The following is a 23,087-nucleotide window of genomic DNA, read 5'->3' on the forward strand; positions in this document are numbered from 1 at the left end:
CTGTTCCTTCATTGTTTATACATACTGTAGATATTACTAAACACAAGCACCAGGCTATATTTCATCATTATGACAGCCTGATGTTGGCATTACATTTGAATGGGCGCTGAGAGATTGGGTCTGAGCGTGAGGACTGCGCTTTCTGCACTGGCTTGGTGCCACTGGTCCACAAGCTTCACCGCTAATTCTCCAGATGGCCAGCCTGCTATTAGCCCAAACAACGGTGCTTTCACCCATAAACCCTTCACATAGCATGTAAATGTCAAACTTCGCATCTAATGCTTCGTGTAGAGGAAAGACTTTGGCTCTTAAGTGGGAATGAGAGTGCTGATAGATGCTCGCCTCAAACTTTACAACCCCTTTGCACCCGTAGTTTTACAGTAATGCCGGCTAATGCGTGCTCCCCTGTCCAGCTCCAGAGCTGCCAGGAACAAACAACTTCATCGCCCCTTTCCCTTTTCCCTCCTAATGCCCAACTTCTCTGGCTCTCATTATCTCCGGGAAGCCATTCAAAACTATCAGGTTACAGCTTGTTGGGGCCCGTTAACACTGAAGAGATGGGGGAGATGACATGCACTCACCTCTGAATACAAACCAATAGAAACAACCCCCAGAGCGGTGCAGAGGCAGAGAGAGGTGCATGAATTTCAAGGATGAATGCAGGGGTTCAAAGACTGAGGTAGCGTCCCTTTTCTGGGGACATAACTGGACTCGTAAGCAATCATAGGATCGTCAGTTGTGACTGTAAACTTCAGCAACAAGCAACAGTATGAGACAGATCACGTGCTGTTGGCCCTGATCTTTTAAGTGATAGACTCAAGGGTTTGGATGGCAGCGATATGCTGATTGCTCTGAAAGAGAGACCAAAGACTTTACTATAGAGCCTTGAGATTCACCTTACCCACGATGGGATCCGTTTCCTCTTCCTAACCAGCCCTCAACAATGTGACAGCCGACAGACTAAACGATTTGAGGGTACTGATGGGTGTATGAAAGACAACACACTCTTCCCCTGATAAGACAAGAAATAAAAGCCTCAAGAGGTGAGCCCAAGGGAGGCTTGCGAGGGTTGGGTTACCAGATGAAAGCATTGCTGACGATGGGTGATATGATGCATTTCTGCTACACAAAACACAGAGGCTGATAACCTAAACAGTTACGCAACCAGTACTCTGAAGACAAGTATCGCAAGCTACAGCTGATACATAAGAGCCACTTGGGAGACCAGGAGACTGTTCAGGACTCAATGTCCTTAGTAGCAAGACTGAACACAATCTAATCAACCAGAGATGGCAGTGACATATCTCTTAAGTGTTATCAGAAATCAACATGAGACGCTGATCCAGTAGAGTCTGTAATTAAAAAACATGAGTCCATTTGTGTTGCCAGTTTGAGAGACAGGGTGAGTGTGACCCCGACATTGTTGCCATTTAAGGATGATTAGCAGTGTGACCTCAGAGATCAGAGGTTATCTGCTCAGGGGACATCACTGGGTGACGGGCTGGAAATAAATGGTGAGTGGTATTTCGCCTGTGGACAAGCGACTCAATCAAGCTGACATGAGAGCGCTGCTGTAGCACTTCTACTGTTGCCTCTCTCTCTCTCGTGCTTTTCCTTTACTGTGGGTGTGTGTGTGCACGTGCTCACTGGTGGACATAACAAACTCTAGAGAACTTTCCAACAAAATGTTTAAAGTTTGCGCAATATACTTCCTGCCAACAAAGGCATATCATTAACTGAAAAGACAGTATCAAAAATCCATCAGGTTTCCTTAGCCACAACCAAAATAAAATCTCTGGCCCAAATCATCATCTTCTGATGACAAAGGCGATCAACTTTCTCATCAGTGCAAAGTGAAATAACAGCAGAGTGTAAAAAAAGAAAACTTCCAGCTCAATATGCCCATCTACGGTCAGTCAGTATTCCACAAGCCTGTTAAATAAATCAGAGGGTCTCCAGGGAGGAAAGCAAAACACTGAAGGGTCCTTCTAAACTCAGCTTCACCAGGAAAGCAAACAGCTCGGGTCCAAGCGAAAGTCTCTTTAGGTATGCACTCTGGACTGTACGGTAGACTGATGTCCCCCAGGCCAATTTTTTGGTGAAAATGTACAGCGCTTCAGTTCCTCAGCTGCCGTATCATGACATGTCTCTGTAATGTGATGAAATATGTCTATAAACTATACATGAACACTGTGGGGTCAGTTTATCTTGGAAAAATGACCTGTTCATGGATTGTACGTCTTTGCATTCAGAGCCTTAAAAAGGTAAAAGGGCCGACAACTGAGATCAAAATCAGATTGAATATATATCGCTCAAGGGTGACAATATCCAAAACATCAAAGTATTTTCCAGTTTTACCACCACAACCCTGGACTGTCAGTGCCTTTGATATCAACGATACTGCGTTTTCACCTGATACACAAATTGATACAATCAGTAAAGAAAGTTTCTCCTTCAACATCTGTCACTTGGCCTTCCACTCCGTAGTACACATTCATACACCGTTCCCACCCTGTCAGACTCTGGGACAGAACATGCCATTCTCTTTCTCCATTTCTACCCTCCTCTCTATTTCTCCATTCTCTCAGCGAGCCAGCGAACTTGTGGTGTATTTGTTTTTTTGGCTGTTGTTGGCTGGAAGTAGATGTTCCCAGCGGCAGCAGCAGAGGCACAGGCAGCATTTGTCTCTCTGACTGGCTGCCACACCAGAGAGGGCAGATTTTACTGTCATATAAGATAAAATGTTGAACCACCGATAAACCACTATACCTTATGTGCAGAGATGGAATAGTCCCCTTTAACTAAGAAAGGATAATTGAATAACATTATATTCATCTGTATGGTTCTGCTTGAAAATGTGGAGGTAAAAACAGTAATAAAATCTATTCTTTGTGAGTTTATAACTGTGAAGAAGTCCTTTTACTCTACACACTCAGATGTAGAAACAGATGCCTGCACACTTACATACATGCACGTGCACAATTCTTTTTCCAATCCTCTCGTGAGTCTTCATTCAGGAGCCAACCTCATTAACCATATCACACAGGCAAGGCAAGGTAAGGTTGATTAACCCCATACATTATGTTTAAGTCTTTAACTACAGATAACTGGTCACAGACCAGGAACTGCCATGATGAAGATTTTAATTAATTTCTACCACACTAAACTTGACACAAAGATTGACTGGTAACACTCCATAGATTTCCATTATCCTCACAGATGTTTCTATTAATTATGTTAGAAACATCCAAGGTCATGATAAGAAAAAACAGCTGCCAAATTAAGATGGATGTGAATCTAACATGCAGTCTATCCCTGAAATGTTCAGGATCATTTCCTGCATGGGGTCATGTGTGAATGGGAGCAGGGATCGATATTCAGGGAAATCTGTACCACCAATTTCGCACCTCAAGACCTAGTAACATTTCAGGGAAAATGCCAGTACAGCTGTTGTGAATGAAAGCAGTAACATTGCAGGGAACAGCAAGTAAAGGGTTACGTCCGTTTGAATTGACGTATTTGAATCCATGACTTGTTCACAGTTGCCTTGCCAGAGGGTTGATTTGATAACCAACAAGCAATTCAAGTTCTTTTGTTTTTACACAGGCCCCTTTTTTTCCGAGAATGGCTGGAAACTGGACAGATTCAGAAATAAGGGAGCTTCTCTCAGTCCATGCAGAACGGTTGGCATCCATGAGTGTTGCATGACAGCCATCTGCTGGACTGTCCCTTGCCCCATCTATTCCGGCATTGCCATGGCATTTGTGAAAAGGCGCAAGACAGAAATGTTGCTGCATGTGTTAATAGTAAAAATCACCAGCGGTGCCTGAAAGGTAATCCAAGTAATTTACCGGGAGCTCTGTGTGAAAGAGACTTGATGCAGTTCAGCAAGAGAAGTGTGCCTGTGTGGTACATACTTGCTCTTCTTCCAATTCACTCTTCAGAGGGAATCAAATCTGACATTCAAGGACACAAATCATCAAACTGAATGAGAAAAACATGGAAAACAGTGGTGACAAACAAGAAACACTACAACAAATGTGTTGTGGGTGTTTTTTTTTCCATTCAAAGACTGTTTGAAAGATATAAAACGGGAACTTAGGTCTGAGGAGAAACAACAAACCCACTCAAGAACATAAGGTTTATAAGATATTTTTGAGCTGCATCCTTTCCTTTAAAATGCAAGGTTATGTGAGTGAGTCATGTTTGTTCCACTTTCTCTCTGTTAGACAGGAGATTTGTATTCCCACTGCAACTTGTTACTAATATTGCTTTTACCTGCGACTACAAATTTGCTGCAGCAACAAACAAATCTTGAAATCTTAACTGATTTATATCTTCTGTTTAGTTTGAGAGAGATAAAAAATGTCAGAAGCAGGTTCATAAATAACCTGCCTTGCAAGTTTGCCTCTGGCACTGACAACACTTGAGAAAAACATGAGGACATTAATTGATGATAAGAGCAACTAAATCCCTCAGAGTTGGCCCAGATTCATGAGGTGAAACTCTATCCATTACAGGGCAGAGGAGACGGAAACTGCAGCAGCAGCAATTTGACTGAATTGCAGGGAAAATGACAGGAGTCAAGCTTCACTTGACCAAACACATTTTCCAAAGAAGTTCTGGAAAAACTGAAATATGACTTCTCCGTAGACTGCTCTGCAAAACCAAAACACCGATGCTGTGAGTGGAGAACAGCCCAAGAAACCGCAGATTCCACTGTGTAGGCAGGGTGTAGTTAACAAGACTCTGAAAGGGACTTTTATAGGGACATTTCTCACAACAAGGCAGGGAAACCCCCCTTAAATAAACTCGCTTTCAGACTGTTAATCCAACCAGCGTCATTACAGGCTGCTACTACAAGACCACTCCATTGTGCACGGAGGCTAGACAGCTAATTAAAACGAGTCACATGTTGGGAAATCTCCCCAAGAGGACACAGACGTTTCTCTTTGTGTACAGTTTGTTTCTCTGATCATCCACGGATGGCTTGTTAGCTTCTCTCTTCTTACCTGAACTTGCCCTTTGCCCATGATCTTGTCCACAATCTCGTTGTCGTCCTTGTTGAGCATGCTCTTGTCATAACACTTCTCGTAGCACAGGATCCGCAGGTACTGGGAGCCCTCCAACTCGATCTCAAACTCCTGTTGGATGACACAGGAAAGGAGAATTAAAATATCTGACTCTGCATATACCAAAATGGAGAAATATATCAGGAGATGTCTTAGTAACTGACCTCGTTCCACTGAGGCTCTGAGGTGTCTCTGAAGACTCTGGTCTTGGCCTTGCTGACAAAGTATCCAAATGAGTCCACTTCCAGGGTGCAGTATAGATCTAGGAGGAAACACAGAAGGTTGAAAGATCCATCAGTCATGCTGATAAAATTAACTTTTATATCATGTTTAAATCTTTTGAAAACATATACCTTGCAAAATTAGAAGTACGGCCATTAAAACAGACTTTTAGTGGGTAATGATTTCATTACATGGAAAATGATGTCTTTGCATTAAACGTCAACATAATTACAGGCCAAAGACATTTCTAATTAATGAGCGTCTCTACCCTAGAGTCATATTTGAATGTTATGCAATATTCATGTATCTTATAAATTCAGCAACCAGAGAATCGCATTAAATTAAGTATTTTTGTGCTGCAAAATTTGCCAAAGCTTGATCAATATTTACAGTGTTAAAGGCAACGTTTCTCTGAGGTCACTTTTTTAGCATGCATATCTCCACCAGTCAGCACAAATAAGTAAAATATAAATATAAAAAGATATGATCTGTTATTCAAGAGTCTCATCCACACTTGAATCCATTTTCAAGTGTTTGAAAGTACAAATGTTACAGAGAGTATTTAAACTTTAACAGAGAGTGAGTGAGTATTTCATTCTGGTAGCGGATTTGTAACAAATGCGCATTTAAAAATGAAAAACACTATGTTCCATCAAAGTGAAATAGCCCTTTAAAATGTCAATATGTTGTAGTCCGTTAGCTGACAGACATCAATCTCCTGCTTGTGTACACAATCAGGACCCCCCCCATCCATTTACATCCTCAAACCACGACCGTCGCTCCCCTGAGATCAGCTCACACTCAGCTCTTACACAGGAGCAATTAAGTCTGTTAATGTGTTTCTTCAAATGCTGTTGCAGCAGCGGTTCCTGCAGGCTGCGCTGCCAGCTGTCTGTAAAGTGTCTATAGTATGTCCTGTAGCCTGGACCTGGTCCCTCGGGTAAACCTCCATCTGACAGCCATGATGGATGGATGTGTGGCTCGACCTTTCACCAGGAGGGTCGCCAGGATTGGACGAGGTAGCCAGAGACAGATGCAAGGGGGCTGGTTGAATCTTATATACATATATGACAGAGAACCTGTTTATACTGCAACATCAAAAACAAAAGCCTGATCTTTGTCTGATTAAAGCTACACAGAGACACCAACCATACCAGCTGGGTGAGCTATGACTGACTGGAGCAAACATTCACATGTGCAGCCATGTAACAATCACTAACAGGACTTCACAGTATAATAGAATCTCAATGCATCTGGTTTCATCGGGTGAGATTAAAGAAAAAGTGGACGAGCTTCAAGCAAACACTCTCTACTTGCACAAATACAGGGAAGCTCGTGTTCTTGCATTTCTGAAACCTGGCTTAATGAGACCGTGCCGGACTCTGACGTTTGCCCAGACGGATTTACTATCACACGCATTGATCGATGCAGAGAGACTACAGGCAAGGAGCAGGGAGGGAGCATGTGTGTCATGAAACGGTGGTGAGGAAGAAGATCTGTACCCCTGATATCGAACTCTTATCAGTGTCCCTGCACCCCTCCTACCTTCCCCGTGAGTTACCACAAATATTTCTTACTATTGTTTATATCCATACAAAAGCAAATACTGATAAAGAAAAAGATATTATTTTTAATATTACTAAATCTCACCAGATGCGCCCAAGTTCATAAGTAATTTTAATAATTGCACCCTCAAACACACACTGTCTACTCATTCTCAGTGTGTCACCTGCCCTACAAGAAAAAACAAAACCATTGATTTATATTGTGACTCCATCCCTAAGGCGTATTCATGCATTGCCGAGGCCCCCCTGGGTGGCTCAGACCACAATACTGTCCTTCTTAGGACCACCTATAGACAGGTTCTGAGGAGGGTGAAGCCTGTAGAAAAACAGGTCCAGGTGTGTGATGAGGACAGTGTTGAGACTCTGAAAGGGTGCTTTGAGTGCACATCACGGAAAGTTTTTGAAGATTCTTCTGCCAATTTAGATGAGGTGACAGAGGTTATCGCAGGTTATATAGACTTCTGTGTGGGTGCGATTATTCAAACAAAGACCAGCAGAGTATACCCAAACAACAAGCCGTGGGTGACTAAAGGGTTAAACAGGGTAATAAATGATGAAAAAGAGGGTTTTTGCTTCCAGGAGCCTGCAGGACAGGAAGGAGATAAAGAGGAAGGTAAACAAGGAGATCTACAAGGCCAAATGCCAGTACAGGGCCAAGGTATCCTGACTGAGAGCTACACTAGGGCTGCATGGGCTGGCAAATGCCCCCTTTAAGGGAGGGAAAAAACTGGCCCCCCGTCCAGATGAGATGGAGCCAACAAACTGAATTAAGTTTACACCCACTTTGAGACAGGGGGCGGTGACAACATTCCTGCTTGGCAAGAGACGGACAATGCTGGGATAGAGAACACACACAACACACTCATCATCGAGGAGGAGATGGAGTGTTTGAGAGCACTAACACACGAAAGAACCCAGGGCCCAATAACATTGGTGGCAGGGTGTTGAAACACTACTCAGCCCAACTGAGTGGGATTTTCTACTCCCTCTTTCAACACTCACTGGATACCCAGGTGGTCCCGACACTGTGGAAAACATCTGTCGTGGTCCCCCTTCCCAGAGTTCCTCATCAATCCTCTCGTAATGACTACAGGCCCATTTCCTTCATCTCATTGGCTGGATGAAGTCAAACATGGTCCAGTTCTAAATGACTTGGTGTGAGGCCTCACATTTGAAACTGAACACATCCAAGACCAAAGAACTGATTTTAGATTTCAGACATGATGCTCCACCACCCACTCTATCCAGGATCAGAGGAGAGGAGGTTGTGGTGGTGATGGAGTATCTTGGTCTTATTATAGATCACAAACTCTACTTGGACCAATGTGTTGATGCTATTTTTAAGAAGGGCCAACAGCGCATTTACGTTCTTAGAAAACTCAACTTTTTAATGTTGATAACAAAATTCTCACTCTATTTTACAAATCTTTTATTGAGAGTATCGTTTGTTATTGTATTGTATGCTGGTACGGACATTCAAAAATCACCCACAAGAACAAATTAGAAAAAAATGTGAAGACTTGTGGAAAAATCATGGGGGAGGGTTAGGGGGCTGGGGCTGACCTGTACCTCCTGTACCTGACCAGGCTGACTGAGAACGCAGCCAAGCTCTACATGGATACATACATCCAGTTTCAGTTCCAGTCACTACCTTCTGGTCAACGGTAAAGATACCCCAAGATCAGAACCAACCAAGCAAAAAACTAATTTTTTCCCATGGGAATAACTCAATTAAATGAGATGTGGTAGCCATGGGGAGTCTGGGAAATACATGGACTAGGGGATGTGAAATACATGGATACATAGGGGATGTGCAGTATACTCACTGTCTATTTATTTTATTATATTTTAATTGTTGGTATACAGTTGTTGACATGCACTTGCATGCTTGCCTGGACTGTGATGATATGTATGATGGCGGGTATAGATGATCTTATCTACTAACTATTGTTGTTTTTGTGCTTTTTGTGCTTTTCATGTGTCTATATGTCCTGTGCTGTACTACAAATTGCCTCTCAGAGGACAGTTAAGTTTTGTAAGTTCATTCCTTCTTTGTTTGTTTTCTCAGCATCCTGAAAGGCTCTGGCATAATTACTCCCAATGAGGAGAAGATTAGCGGCGGTGGTATGAGGGAAATTCAGCAGAGGGGAATTCAGTGTGACCATCTGGGGGATATTTATAAAGTGAAGTCATAGCTGAGCAGTTATTGTACGCTTCCGCTACATACGGAAGCAAAACAGCTCATGGCCATCACCTCTGGTTTGACATTCGACATCCCCAAAAATACACAAACTACCTGTCAGGGTCTGGTTCAGTGAAGAGGTAGGATGAAACTTTTGAAGTAAAAAAACTGATCAAGCTTGTTTTTAGTTATAAACACAGTGACAATTCAGTTTGACACTTTTTATGGCTACAAAAACAAGCTGTTTGTTGTGTTCAGTTCAGAAAAAATAAATTGTGAAGACATTTCTTTGAGACACTAATGTGATTTAAACTTTTCTTTTTCATCTAACCACACAGCAGAAGCGAGTGTATGGGCAGTTCCTACATGTCTCTGGAAGTTGGTTTCCTTTCAATGTGAAAGGGGTTGATGTGTGCAGAGCTAAAACTCAAACAAGACCCAAGAGAGCATATTTAGAGAGGTTTTTTTTTGTGTCCTTGCAGTGGATCCAGGAGAGCTTAGAGAAGTAGGACAAACTAAAAGAGGCCTGGAACTTCATGAGTGTTCATTTTCCTGGCAGGTCACCATCAGGCTCTGAGTATGAGGGGGATAAATTGGTCAGCATGGGGTCTCTGACCCCTAAATGCAGGGGTTAATGGATACCATCCTTTTCCATCTCAATTAACTGAGGGCTGCAGCCCGTATGTGTGTGTTCTATAGGAGGCTAATCTTTGCCCGAGGCAGTGTTGAATGCCAGGTCAAACTGTGGGTTCACAGAATTAGGAGACAAGTGATAACCAGTTAAACTAATCAATGTCTCCACAGCTTCTAGTCCCTGCCACCAGAACGACTATCTGTATGCTTTGCTTGAGGGCTTCAGGAGAAAATATTCTCTTAAGAGAACAAAATGAGGAGGGAACAACATAATCGGATTGTTTTCATAGAATCCAGAAGGAGAAAACTAATAAAAGCGTGGCAAACAATGAATGGGAATGCATGCGGCCATGGCTGGATTCGATTACTCGCAGAAATCACAAGAGTCATGAGAACATGTGACCATTTAAAGCAGTGTTGTGCCTTAAATCTTTATGGGAACAGTGGCAAGTGACGAAAAGTTGATTGCAATTCAGGCATAAAAAAGCATTTCTTGTTGGAGTTCCAAGATGAAAGCTATTGTGTAACGTTCTCTTGTTCTGTAGCAACTGCAGTTATTCTATTATTAGTTAAGTATATCAAATATGAATTGAGTTTTGAATGTCGTTGGATGCTGTTGGACAAGCTCATCTAACTTTCTCTCAGTTTGTGCAACTGATGTATTTGAAAATGACTTCTTCTTTGGATCTGTACAAACTGTTCCTTTGCAGCACGGACAACTACAGATTTACAGCATCATGTTGCAGCAGCTGTTGAATACATATAGTGGGAACAATGCAAAGTGTCACTCGCTGACATTCACACATACACAAAAATAAACCAAGAACAAAGTCCTAAGTTTCATACCTCTCTACTAGGTCATGTTTTCCACTGATTTTTTTGGATTGAAGTTTTTGGGAGATTCTCAACTCCCAGCTCCTTCCTCTGTGACCCAGTTTGACTACTTTGCCCTGGGCTGAATTAAAAGCACTTTCACACTAGGGGAGATCTATATGACATAAATAACACATCTCAAATAAGATTTTTCTTAGTACAAGCTTATGTGATTTTTAAGTCCTAAAAAAGGAAAAAAAGAGGCTGATGATTCCACGTTTACTGAATAATGACTGCTATTTCCAGTCATTACACTTTTCCATTCTGATATGACAATAATTACCAACAGAGAGCACACACACACACACACACACACACACACACACACACACACACACACACACACACACCAATTATCCACAAGAGCAGCAAACTGCTGTTAGATGCCAGCTTTCTAACAGTGAGAAATGTCTTAAGCAGACAGTGTCCACAAAGCAACTAAAACCACAACAATCCTCTAACACACAGAGGCTGAACTACACAACAACATCTCTGCAAAACATCTACATAAAAATCAAATTGGATCCCAAAATTAACCTACATCTGAAGGAAACAGTGTCATTTTAGTCATTTGTGGTATTGGAGGGAATTATAAAGGCAGAGGACACAGTGTCACGAACACGATGTCTCACAGTGATCACTGGGCTGTTTTCAAAACATCTGTATATGAGAAATTCTGCCAGTGCTGGACAAGTTTCATAAGCAGGCCTCTATAGGGATATTAAAAACATATTACAGACATCCATCTATTTCTGAGGCGGGTAAAAGCACAAACTGTGGCACACCGTCAGTCTTCAATGCCATTAAAAGTGAGGTATTTGAATACTGGTGTTTGATTCTGGTATTATGTGCATCAAGGCCATAACTGCACCAATTTGAATTTTAAAGAATTTATTATTACTTTAACCATGAAGATGTAAGCAGAGGGCTTGAAGTGACTAATGGATACATGTGAAAAGATAATACACTGATTGCATGATAACGTAATAGTGTCACACTAATGTCTTAATAAACAAAAACAGCTCCTTAAATAAAATGTTGCACTGATGAACAGCTGTGATGGTTAACTGCCAGTGCACGCCCACATATAAACTACACACACACACACACTGTATAAAAACAGTCACCCACACAACACTTTCCTAACCAGGATCACAGATGTTTTGTGGCAGCAGTGGTGAACTGTGGTTCACCACCAGTACAGCCAGTACTGTATGTGGTTTTTTATTATAGAGCAATGTTTTGGATACACCTGCATTAAAAACCTCAGTGATGTAAAATTAGAAAATAGAATTAATTATGGCAATTCAAGGTTTTATGTACAATATTGTCTTTTTTTTTCCTTGGTGGGATTTAACAGAGTTGATTCTAAAGCTTTAGCTCCACATAAGGGCTGATAAATAAACTTATGGTCTTTTATTCATCAGATTGAATTTGATGCAGCATATTTTAAATTCTGATGGATATCCATGCTGTATGACTACCTCTGACTTGTCTCTTTTCACCAGGTAAACAGAATTATTATCCTCTTTTGCTGGATTCAGTGAAGAATTAGGTTTGTTTTTTTCCCCATATTTAACTCACCCAAGTGGGTAGTGTGAGCAAACTCAGAATTTACAAGAGAAAAAAAGCATTTTAATATGTGCAAATGTGAATTCAATTTTAAGATTTTGAGAGCTGGTTAATGGCATTAATGTGCTTTCACTCTCCACTACATCCCTGACAATTACATTTTGTTCATTTCTGACCCATCTGGAGAGATATTTTATTATAATATGACAAATTATTACATCAACATAAAGTCATTTCATTAGAGCTTAAAGCCATTTAACAGAGTATGTGGCATTGATCGAGTTTAAGGATGAAACGTTCCTGTAATCAAATAACCATAAACTATCATCATCCTCACCAGAGTGCCTCCTAACAACACTAACATCTCATCTACGCCATAGTACCTTCATGGCGTGCGTGCCCCACCCTGGTTCTCTATGCTCCGCTGGACACATTGACATGAAAATGTATCAGTGAAACTACCCAACTTTCCTCCACCCACCCATACACACACACACACACACACACACACACACACACACACACACACACACACACACACACACACACACACACACACACACACTTTCTTCTCTTTTAAACCCCTCAGCTCTCTGCGCTCCATTGAGGATCAAACAGGCTTTCAGAGGAGATAGCTTTCCAATCCATTACCCGGGAAATTCTAGCAGGCCAGCTTTCATATACTAAAGGCTGTCATGGTAACTGAGGAAATCATATTTCTCCCTTTTTTCTCTTATCCAGATATTTGATATTTGAACTGGTGCTTGTGTAACAGGGCACAAAGTGTACTGAAACACCAGCTGTCCACTACTGACACGTCTGAAACAGCCTCTGCACGGTCCTGCCAATATTACACTGGCTTGATACTGAACACGCACACAGAACTGTGTCTGTACAAAGGAACAGTTGTGTAAGGTAGGCGATATCAGAGTTTGTGAACAAAGACAACTGCTATTATGTTTGCCAGCAGCTCAGTTTGTAAATTATCATCCCCCTGCTGTGCATGATTTTAGACATTCTTTCCCTTTCCATTTAATGGAGTATTTTTGTCATTTTTGATTGCGAAACGAAAACAACCACAGAAATTCCACAGTGGCTTCGACTTCTCTCCATCCCTTTCTCTCTCCCATCCTCTATCTTTGTTCTTTTCATCCATCCATCCATCCATCTATCCATCTCTGGGCTCTCACATGATGGATATGCGTGTGCATACTGCAGTGATTGACTGGGTCATGTGTTTCTGCGTACGCACGCTGGCAGACACGTACGTGCGCGGCAGCTATGTGCGAGTGGATGCTGAGCCAGAGTGTGAGTACAAGTGTGGTAAGAAAACAAAAAGCTGTTTCTGGCTGACTTACTGGCTGACTCCTTGAATCCTTTGGCAGAGTGGACGATCACATGCAGAAAGCCGTACAGGCCAGGAGTCTCCTCATCTGGAAAACAAGCACACAGCACAGTCAGGGCCGTTTCTAGTGTAAATATGGTGACGTACTGTGTTTTAAAGTCTTTCAGAATGGAAACATAAGCAGTCGTTGCAAATTATGGCGCATAACCTACCTGAGGATGTTAATTCAATCACATTTCTATTGCGGCTCTCACAATCCCCAAACAGTTTCAGACTAAATAAAAAATGCATATTTTATTCAGATGTAACATTATAAACATCAAAAATATATAATTGTGTTCTAGTAATTCCCTCAAGATGTCTATTTGTGGTTTTAGCTTTTACTTTTAAACTCTGTGCAGCCTAATTTTCTCCTTGATGTCCAGAACCATTTAGATGTCTTTAAAATTGTTAATCAACATGAAATTGCTCAGTGGGAACAATGTGTGCTTTTCATTCCTCTCTGTCTGGGTGGTCCTAAACTCATTATTATCATCATCCACTCTGATAGCTGCTCTCACCCCTATAGACACCCAGTTACCAATTTATGTTGGAGAAAAAAAACATATTAAACTTCACATGACATTAGCTAAAACTTGAATATGACGCACAAGTTTTACTATTTGAAGATCTGAAAATTAACTGTTATCACAACCTTTTTTTTTTTTAATCAGATCTGTATCAGACCTCACATCAACAAACGCAGTCTTCTGCCATAACAACTGAGCTGGCCGCCGAGTGGAAGTTGGTGGGTGGATGTTTTTGGGTGGCCTGATGTACCTCCTGTCCCGCCGACAGACACATGAAGGGGATGCACTCTTGCTTTGGTAGAGGCCTGCGAAGCCCCGACTGTTTCCTGGTAAATAAACTACGATGGAGGGCTGCAGGACTGTTTGGAGCTCCATTGTAGATGGCTGAGAGGAGTGCAGTCAGCCCAGGGGTTAACTGTGAGTGAGTGTGTGTTATGTATAAGCAACAGGGGAGTTTCACAGGGAGAAGGTTCAAAGGTTCAGCTTCGAGGTGGCCTGTGCGCTGCTTTTAGAGCAAAACTGAGATATGTTTCTCTCAATTATGAGCAAACTTGAACAATAAACTGAGGGAAACTAGAGAAAACCATTAACTAATATGTGATAATTGATAATGAGTCAATCAAAGGAGTCAAGTGAAAGTTTGAGTATTCCACTGTGGACTTAGAGAGGGTCTCTGCAACATCATCCATCCTCTTAATTATGAGAACATTCCTTTGCCAGCTGGTCCCCATTTCAACCTCCACTGTGCTCTGTGCACTGCATGTCATGGAGGTGTGTGTGTGTGTGTGTGTGTGTTTGCTTTATAATGAGGAGTGGGTCAAAAGTCTAAGACAAGACATGGGGCCTGAGCTCTGTTTTAACACACAGACATATCAACTGACGACTGACCTGAGGGTGTAATCAAACATAAACAATAAATGTGTAAGTAAAAACTTTGGTAATGAAACTTAACAACGAGAACCTCCTGGTATCTGCTAAAGCAAGAGAAGTTCATGGAGAGAAGATATAAACCAATTCAACTCTGCATTTGAAAAAAATTAAAGGAATCCAGATCAGATCATATTCAGAAGAAATCAATTAATTATAAAAATCTTATGTTGTTTTCACAACTAAAGACTCAAAATGCTCTGATTTAATTTTAAGGAGACACTGACATATTCTTCTTTCACACAAGTCCCTCAGAAATGCATTTAAATATCCTCCCATCAGGACTTTCAGGCAAAATATCAATCTAAAGGTAAAATCTGATCATCTTCTTCCAAATATCTCCTCACAGAGTCGCCTATGTCCTTTACAGGCTGAGAATTACAAATGTGGAGCATGTACATTGTGTAACAGCAGTAGTCAAAAGTTTGGACAGACTTTCTCATTCAAGTGAAGGGGATGGTGTGTCCAAACATTTGACTGGTAATGTATACATATACATGCTCGACATTTAAAACACCCACAACAGGACAAACTGTAAAGATATATTGGAGTTGAGAAGGTCTCAATGAGAGAGGAAGACATGGACAATCTGTTGCTAAAAAGGTTCATTCATCCTTAACGCTCCTGTGCACTACAGCATGAATACTGAATCTGATCTGAGACCATTCTATGACAGCTAATCCACTAAAGTTTAAAACACCTTGCAATTTGTTTTTTGTAACAATATTTGTAATATTTTTTCTATTTGCCTTCTGATCATCGATTGTGTAAAATGCTTCTTTGATGTGCGGTGATGTAATAGGTGGGTGTGACCAACAACTGACTGAATGAATGCTTGATTGAACGCAGCCTATATAAGCTTTGTACACATTGTCATCTCAGAAACACTGATTAAGCAAGTTTGTCTGGTGAAACTGCAGAAGTGTTGTGTGTTTTACGTTCAGCAGGGACTTCTTGGTAGCCCTCAAAGTTTACCGGAATGTGAAATGAAAATAAAAACCAAGAATCCTTGTGATCACCACTTTAAAGGCATTGAATGTCAAAATAATGGTTCACTGACATAGTGCTTCCATTGTACATGAACATGGATCTATTTTCTGTATTATGCAAGATAGATAAAGACAGTGTGTTTCAGTGTGTTGAAAGCTCTCCATCAGCTCTGTGGTTATGTGTGTATGTGTGCGTTTGAAAGCAGAGACCCTCATGCCATTCAGGGAGATCAGAGCAGGTCGGCCAGATGGCTTTAATGTCACTACCAGCCTCTGAAAGCAGTGCGACATGGAGATCTGGAGCGAAAACAAACATATAGGAGCCGAGAGCTCGGCACAGGCCACCGCCGACTCACTGCGTGGCATTGACTGCTACGAGCTAGATGAGAAACATATTGTAACCTAGATTCTCTCCTGCAAGGCCCCCTCTCTCATTATGTGGCTTGTTTTTGTGCTGAGAATGTAATGGGCGCTTTTGTGTGAATTTAAACTCAAAGCAGAGAGGAGAGGAAGGAGCAATTGGAGACTGTGTGTGTGTTTGTGATTGGGGTGGGGGGGGGGGGAGAAAAAGAAACATACAAAATGTCCAAACAGAAGAGAATAAAAAAGATATTGTGTGAGTGTTTCTTACCGTCTTTGTTACTGGTGACAGGAATGTTGTGGACAGTTCGGAGTTTGAAACAGGAGCTGGTGAGGACCTGGAGCTCTACGGAGCTTAAAACACACGCCTGAAGGTCTGAAAAAAAAACACAGTAAACCACACAAATATGGTCAAACTTTCACTTTTCTGTGGCACAGTGTATAAAAAGTGGTTTTAACCAACTTAAAGCTGAAGCACACAATGTTTTATAAGGACAATCAACAGGACAATCATAGTGAAGGCAGTGTTACCTTTCTTCTGAAGTTTCTGGATGCTTTCCCTCCACTCTGACCTCTCATAGTCAGAGGAAAGCAGGAACAGGTAGCTCTGAATACACACAGAAAAAAAAAACTTATACTACAAATCAAACACCTAAATCTGATCGAATTCTAAATCTAATCTAGTGCAAAAAATCTTTTGAAAGGTACGTGTCTCCCTCTAGTGGTGAGATTCGAGAGCTTTGCAGAGCATGATGGGACAGACTGATTACCTTTCCATGTTTGTTGTGGATGCGGAAAGGGATGGTGGGGGAGTGCAGGAGCAGCCAAGACTCTTGCTCATTCATCTTCTTCCTCAGACGGTCCACACGGCTCTGACCCTTTGGTGCTTTCTATACACACACACACACACACACACACACACACACACACACACACACACACACACACACACACGAAAACAGACATACAGAATCTCTTTTAGTGCTGACATGAACACTCAAAATGAATCAATAAAGTGATAGAAACATTTATCATTTATTTTTTAATTTTTATTTCGTTTCTGTTTCATATCATTGTGAATAAAATGGGTCTGATTGTTGGTCCAAAAGCAATTGCAATGTGTCACTTTGGTCTGTGGTAATTCTAGAAAACAATTAATAGAAAAAAGATTTAAAAAATAATAAGCAGCTACAGCCACAGTTTCACTTTGGCATAAACATAAAGAAAGAAGCAACACTTGCATTATAATTTGTTGAGTAGCAAAGTTTCTCTTACAGCAAAATATTAGGCTATTTTTCAAAGTAGTCGGTTAATGTGATACCTGAAATTTCAAAATTCAAAGTTCAAAATTGGCCTCATGTATCTCCTGAAGTTTATTAACATCTGTATACTTGTTACTGTTCCTCCACTCTTACTCTCCTTTACATTAAAGGTACGTCTGTTGTAGCAGGATCAATTATCTTAAATCGTAAAAGGAGATTGAAATGTGACTGTAATGTGAATTGAATGTTTGTGCAGCCAGATGTGTGGTTTGTTGGATGCTGGTTGATAAAAGTTGAACTGAAACTTAAACTTTAAGTTGTCTTGTAACATGACAGAGTCGTAATACATTAATAAACAGTACAGTATATTCTGAGATAAAACTACGGCGTTGGTATCGATTTTGTGTCTCGTTTACACACATATTTTGTAAGGACCGATTCAATTTTGAACAAAATATTTTAACAGCTGATTCAAAAGGATGTCTGCACAAATTACAAACAAACTCATTAATCACTGCTGTTGTGAAGTTCTTATCAGCATCGAATCAGCTTATCAAAATCTTTCCTATTTTCCAGGAAAGCCTGTGGATAAGCTCTGAGGCTGAAATGAGCGCAGTGCTGAGAGAGTATTTATATATAATTCAAGGATCTCAGCTCCTTGCCAGTAATGAAGGAAAACAAATACACACATCCTCCCAGCCCAGGACCAGGAAGCTGTGAGTCACAGCCTGGCTACTATCAGATGGATCTCTCCTCTGACTCAAAATACCAACCGTGGTCACTCAATGTGCCCTGGGTGGGCGAGTTTAACACTGAGCGAGGGGAATAACAGGAACTCTCTGCTCCTCTCACCCAGGGGCGAGGGGGTGTATTACTGTACATACTTGTAACAGCTGGGGGCTTAAAACATCTTTTTGTTTCCAACCCGTCACTAACCGATGTTTCAGCAACTGACAGAAATAGATGAAAAAAGGCTGATGCCATGGCAAACATTTTCCAAGTGTGACGCATTTTTGACCGCAAGTCCAAATAACAGTAACTCAAACAATTCAGAGAATAGGAAGTAGTACGTTTTTGACTTCTTCTTCGTGTTCTTGACATCTTTTAAGTTCATGTTTTTCCCCAGTTTGAGGATCTAAATCATGCATATTTGGATTTCACTTTTTTTTTAATCAGTGCTCACAGTCACAGGAGTTTCCCACCATGATACATTAAACCATGTCTTGACCTTATGAAAGATAAACAAAGGTGTGAATAATAAGCAAAGTGTGTAACAGGAGATTCAGCCCTTCCAGTAAGTGGTAAGTGACATGGGGGAGTTTTCCATGAAAGAACAAGACACAATCGGTCAAAACTCCCCTTCTGAGTCACTTGTGTGTGTTTACATGTGTGTGTTTGTGTGTTGAATCTGTGGAACCTGGAACAGGTCCTGCACAGAAAAGAGAGCTTTCCGGTACATATTTTAAAATAACTTCTTCCCTAATCATGTGTGCCTTGGCATCAAACTTTTTATCCCTGTGCCTGTTTCCGATATGTCTGCCAGTCTACTCTACAGTCACAAAATGTACCTATGAATTAGGGGTGTAATACAAAGTTGTATCTGTATACATCACAAAAATATCTGTACTTGTATGATACAGGAAGTGGGCAGAGTGCCGCCTACACCAGAGGCTGCTGGACACTGTCTAGACTGTCTCATTTTCATTGTTTTCTACTGCCATTTATATTCCTCATACACAGTAGTGATTGAAGCCAAAATATACAAAATAACATAATATTTGAATTATATACTGAAATGTATCAAATAATAAAGCACGATTTGTATTTGATCCCCATCATCATAAAAAAGTAGGTCTGAACAGTGTCGAAGTAAAATCAATGTAACTGTTGATGAAAAAATGAGAACGCTGTCGACAAAAATATGAAAAGCTCGCTTGGTCTGTTGGCATGCACTTTTGAGACAGTTCCTAACTTCAACACATCTGTTTCCCATCTGCTGTCAAGTTACACGAGGTGTCAGGATTCACTATAACACTGGTGGAACATCAGTCGAGCTTGATCCTGCACGTCACAACAAATCAGTTAAAAAACAAAACATTTCGAGGATGAACCTCGTATAGTGTCTGAGTATTGAACTTAAAACTATCTACACCTTCATTTTTTTTCTCCCTATAGCCTGTTTGTTTACATTTTGGCAAACTTGAGTCATGGAAAGTCATGCTATTTTGGCCACAAACAATGCCTTTCTACACTGTACAGACAACAATCACCTGGCTTACTTTTGATAATCATCCGGTTCCGATGACCATGAGACAAGATTTGTCTCAAGAGCGCCTTTTTATATAATTTCTAAACAGATTTGATTGCAGCTGAGGTGTGAATCATGTTAGTGTGTTTCGATTTGACTGAGTTACAACTCTGAGAAGAGACGGTGTGATTTTGTGGCAAACTGTAAACTGAGTGACAGGTTAGTAGGGGAGGTGGGGGGACGAATGTTACTGTAAAAATTCTCATGCTGTTCGTAACTATCCAGAGCGCATTATCTGCTCATATCCCATTAATGTGTTTGTATCCTTTTACACTCCTACTATAAATGTACCAACGTGTCATACAATAATAGCTCCATTTACAGATCGTATGAATGAATTAGTCTTCTCGCTTCTCTGTCTTCAGAGTGTAAAATCTGTCAGTCACAGATGATGCAATCACATTTTAGATTTGAAATATTGCATAAATGTGTCTTTGTCGAATGCCTTCTTCAACGTCAATCCCATTTCATTGTAGATTAACCCAACACTTGCTCTTTTTTTTTGCATTAATAGAGATTAACAGAGGTTTCAGTCGCTTGTCTCGGTGTTAAACCCTTGCTTGTTAAACTGGCTAAGCCATTCTAAACCATGGGAATACATTGGATTTTTTGCCACATGCCAGTAAAAGCCAACAGGATTACCTTTTCTTTCTGTATCTCACTCTTTAAGACTGAGATCTTGATCTTCATCTCCTCTATCTCATGCTCGGGCAGGACTTGGATGCTGGGGCAAGAGTCGGAGTCGTCCAGGGTCTGGAAAGTTAAGTCTGCCAGAGGGATGTACCACTTGCACTCATACTGCTGGTGACGACTGCAGACGGACAGAAAAGGTAAAGATGGAGGGATGCAGAAAAAGAAGGATTCAGAGGAGGAAACACAATTAGTCAAAATATCACAGAATAAATCAAATCCACAAAACAAATAAGTCTGTCAAGATGGCCATTTTGCAGATATGAAAAAATGTAAAAAAAAAAATAGAGATGCCATAATTCCTTGCCATAGCACATTTCCTTGCTTTGAAATTCCATAATTAATTTATCTCTAGTGTGATTTTGACAAAGCATTTCTTGTAAGAGATGATTTTATTTGTCACTGTTGTTTGGTTTAATCACATCACTGTAATGGAAACACATCACAACAACCATCCAGCCTTACAAATCACAATAATTGGTCTATAGAGGGGCACTCCAATTTAAAGTCACACTCACACTCATAAATGTATTACTGTTCAGCTCATTCATATAAACACAAAGCTATATTATTGAAAATAATGCATGCTCAGCAAAGTGCTACTTCCACTGGCGCTGGGAGGATTGAATTGCATTGACACTAATGATGAGACTTTGATTAGCATTCCCGGGCTCTGCACAGTCAACTCATTACCAATGTGATAACATCATCAAAAGACCAATTAACATATTTTAATGCATTTTCAGCACTTGCTATAAAGCTTTTTCAGCGAGAGTTAAAACGATACATTACGTCATCTTGACCAAATACTGTTTGGTATCAGTAGTCTGGACTTGTCTTATAATTGACAGCAATTATGTTACACCTCTTGAAGCTGTTTCCCTCCAGACGCTCTGATGAGCAAAATCTCTTTGTTTTACAGACTACCCATCAATTTTAATCCAATGCACCCATAGGGCTGCTTAAAGCTGATCCAGTCACACTTGAACACACCCTTGCAGGTGCTACACACTGATACACAAACATAAGGGTGGAGCTAAGTTAGATACATGAGAGTAGAATATGAACGGATCGCCGTATCCAATCTCCTAACCAGCAGCGCCAAACAGTACGGTCCATTCAGTAACCAAAGCCAAGGTAGGATATACAACAGGAAAATGCAAAAATACCCATGAGACACAATCAGTGTTTATGTATGTAATTCCAAAATGACAGAAAATGATAGAGATAAGCATCGGATTCAAAGGGATTAAGGATCCTCAGGGAACACAAGGTGATTGAGTTTCTGGATGGTTGCTTACTGTAGCTCTAACTGTGTGTGTGTGTGTGTGTGTGTGTGTGTGTGTGTTTGGGGGTGGTTGTTGGCAGCACACTGAGATAAAACTCCAGACCATAATAGTCTGATTTACAGGTCTGGTAGTTATGGAAACACTGTGTCTTCCTCCAAGTGAGAGGCGTCTGGAAATGATTAGTATAGTGACTGTCAACCAAAATCAGATCCAATCAGGCTAACAGTGGCTACCATGCTGATAAGGCGAGCCACACACAGTCCCAAAAATGTGACACTTAATCTGTGGACGGTCAAAAAAACACAGTCGCTCTGTTTCTGTCACCCTCTCGACTTTGCCTCCAGCAGATTGCTTCCTGAGACACACAGCCCCCTTCTTGTACTTAAGCATTTTTCTGAATAACACCTTTGTGTTCAGACTCACTCTCTATTCACCCTGTTCATCTGCTACTCTCCTCCACTCTTCATAATACCAGAGGTAAAATGCCTGCTAGTCTTTCTCTTTGTTAGTGAGGAATCAAAAAGCCCTCCTGCTTTGCAGAAACGGGAACAGAATGAGAGACAGGATCTTTTGTAAAGTGCCAGTGTCATCCTTTCTGTTTCACCGTCGGGGGGCCGACATGCTGATGTGGAAGGCAAAATGAATGACATAAAGATATGAAGACAGGGAGGATAATCCTAAGAGTGGATATTTAAAGGTACACTTTCAGACCACTAAATACATTCACAGTTTTTCACTCTGAAAAAGGATGAAGAGGAAAAGGTAAAGTAGTCTCACCCCACAGCTGTCTTCTTCATCTTGGCACAGAGCAGCAGATCAGTGAAGAGGAAGACGTGCCGTAGCTTCCTGGAGCTTTCTGACACCTCCACCAGGAAGCCATCCTTCACCAGCTGACGAGCCTGAGATAAAACCTCATGTCACTTCTTACTGTGCCAACAACATATACACAATGCTGATCAAATTGACCTGACATGGGTCAAATTGTGTTTTTTTTTTCCATGTCAGGTGAAAACCATGCTGAATTTTGGCAACATTTGTGAATTGAGAGAAACTGCCTTGTTTTCAGGGAGATCACAATGCATTTCTGGATTTTATCGACTTGGATGTGAACTAGTAATATGTTTCAACAAAGAAAAATAATACATTATACCAACTCTATAATCACTATTGCTGGCTCTGAATTGGCCCCACATTCAGTTTTAAAATGTATGTATTAGTTAAATGTTTCT

At 40.9% G+C, this 23,087-nt stretch overlaps 1 protein-coding gene across 4 annotated transcripts in view; it reads right to left on the reverse strand.

The window, feature by feature from the left end:
* The window catches only part of abr (ABR activator of RhoGEF and GTPase), a 131,754-nt gene that overhangs the window by 32,022 nt on the left and 76,645 nt on the right, over positions 1–23,087 (reverse strand). For all 4 annotated transcript variants that reach the window (XM_067607562.1, XM_067607563.1, XM_067607564.1 and 1 more), the window contains 8 exons: positions 22,636–22,757; positions 20,522–20,690; positions 17,080–17,199; positions 16,841–16,916; positions 16,581–16,685; positions 13,478–13,552; positions 5,237–5,334; positions 5,013–5,144 (listed from right to left, as the gene is read on the reverse strand). In XM_067607562.1, coding sequence (XP_067463663.1) covers positions 5,013–5,144; positions 5,237–5,334; positions 13,478–13,552; positions 16,581–16,685; positions 16,841–16,916; positions 17,080–17,199; positions 20,522–20,690; positions 22,636–22,757 — 897 coding nt within the window. The remainder of the gene's footprint in view (positions 1–5,012; positions 5,145–5,236; positions 5,335–13,477; positions 13,553–16,580; positions 16,686–16,840; positions 16,917–17,079; positions 17,200–20,521; positions 20,691–22,635; positions 22,758–23,087) is intronic.

The sequence above is a fragment of the Thunnus thynnus genome, chromosome 13, assembly GCF_963924715.1.
Source record: "Thunnus thynnus chromosome 13, fThuThy2.1, whole genome shotgun sequence".
Taxonomy (NCBI): domain Eukaryota; kingdom Metazoa; phylum Chordata; class Actinopteri; order Scombriformes; family Scombridae; genus Thunnus; species Thunnus thynnus.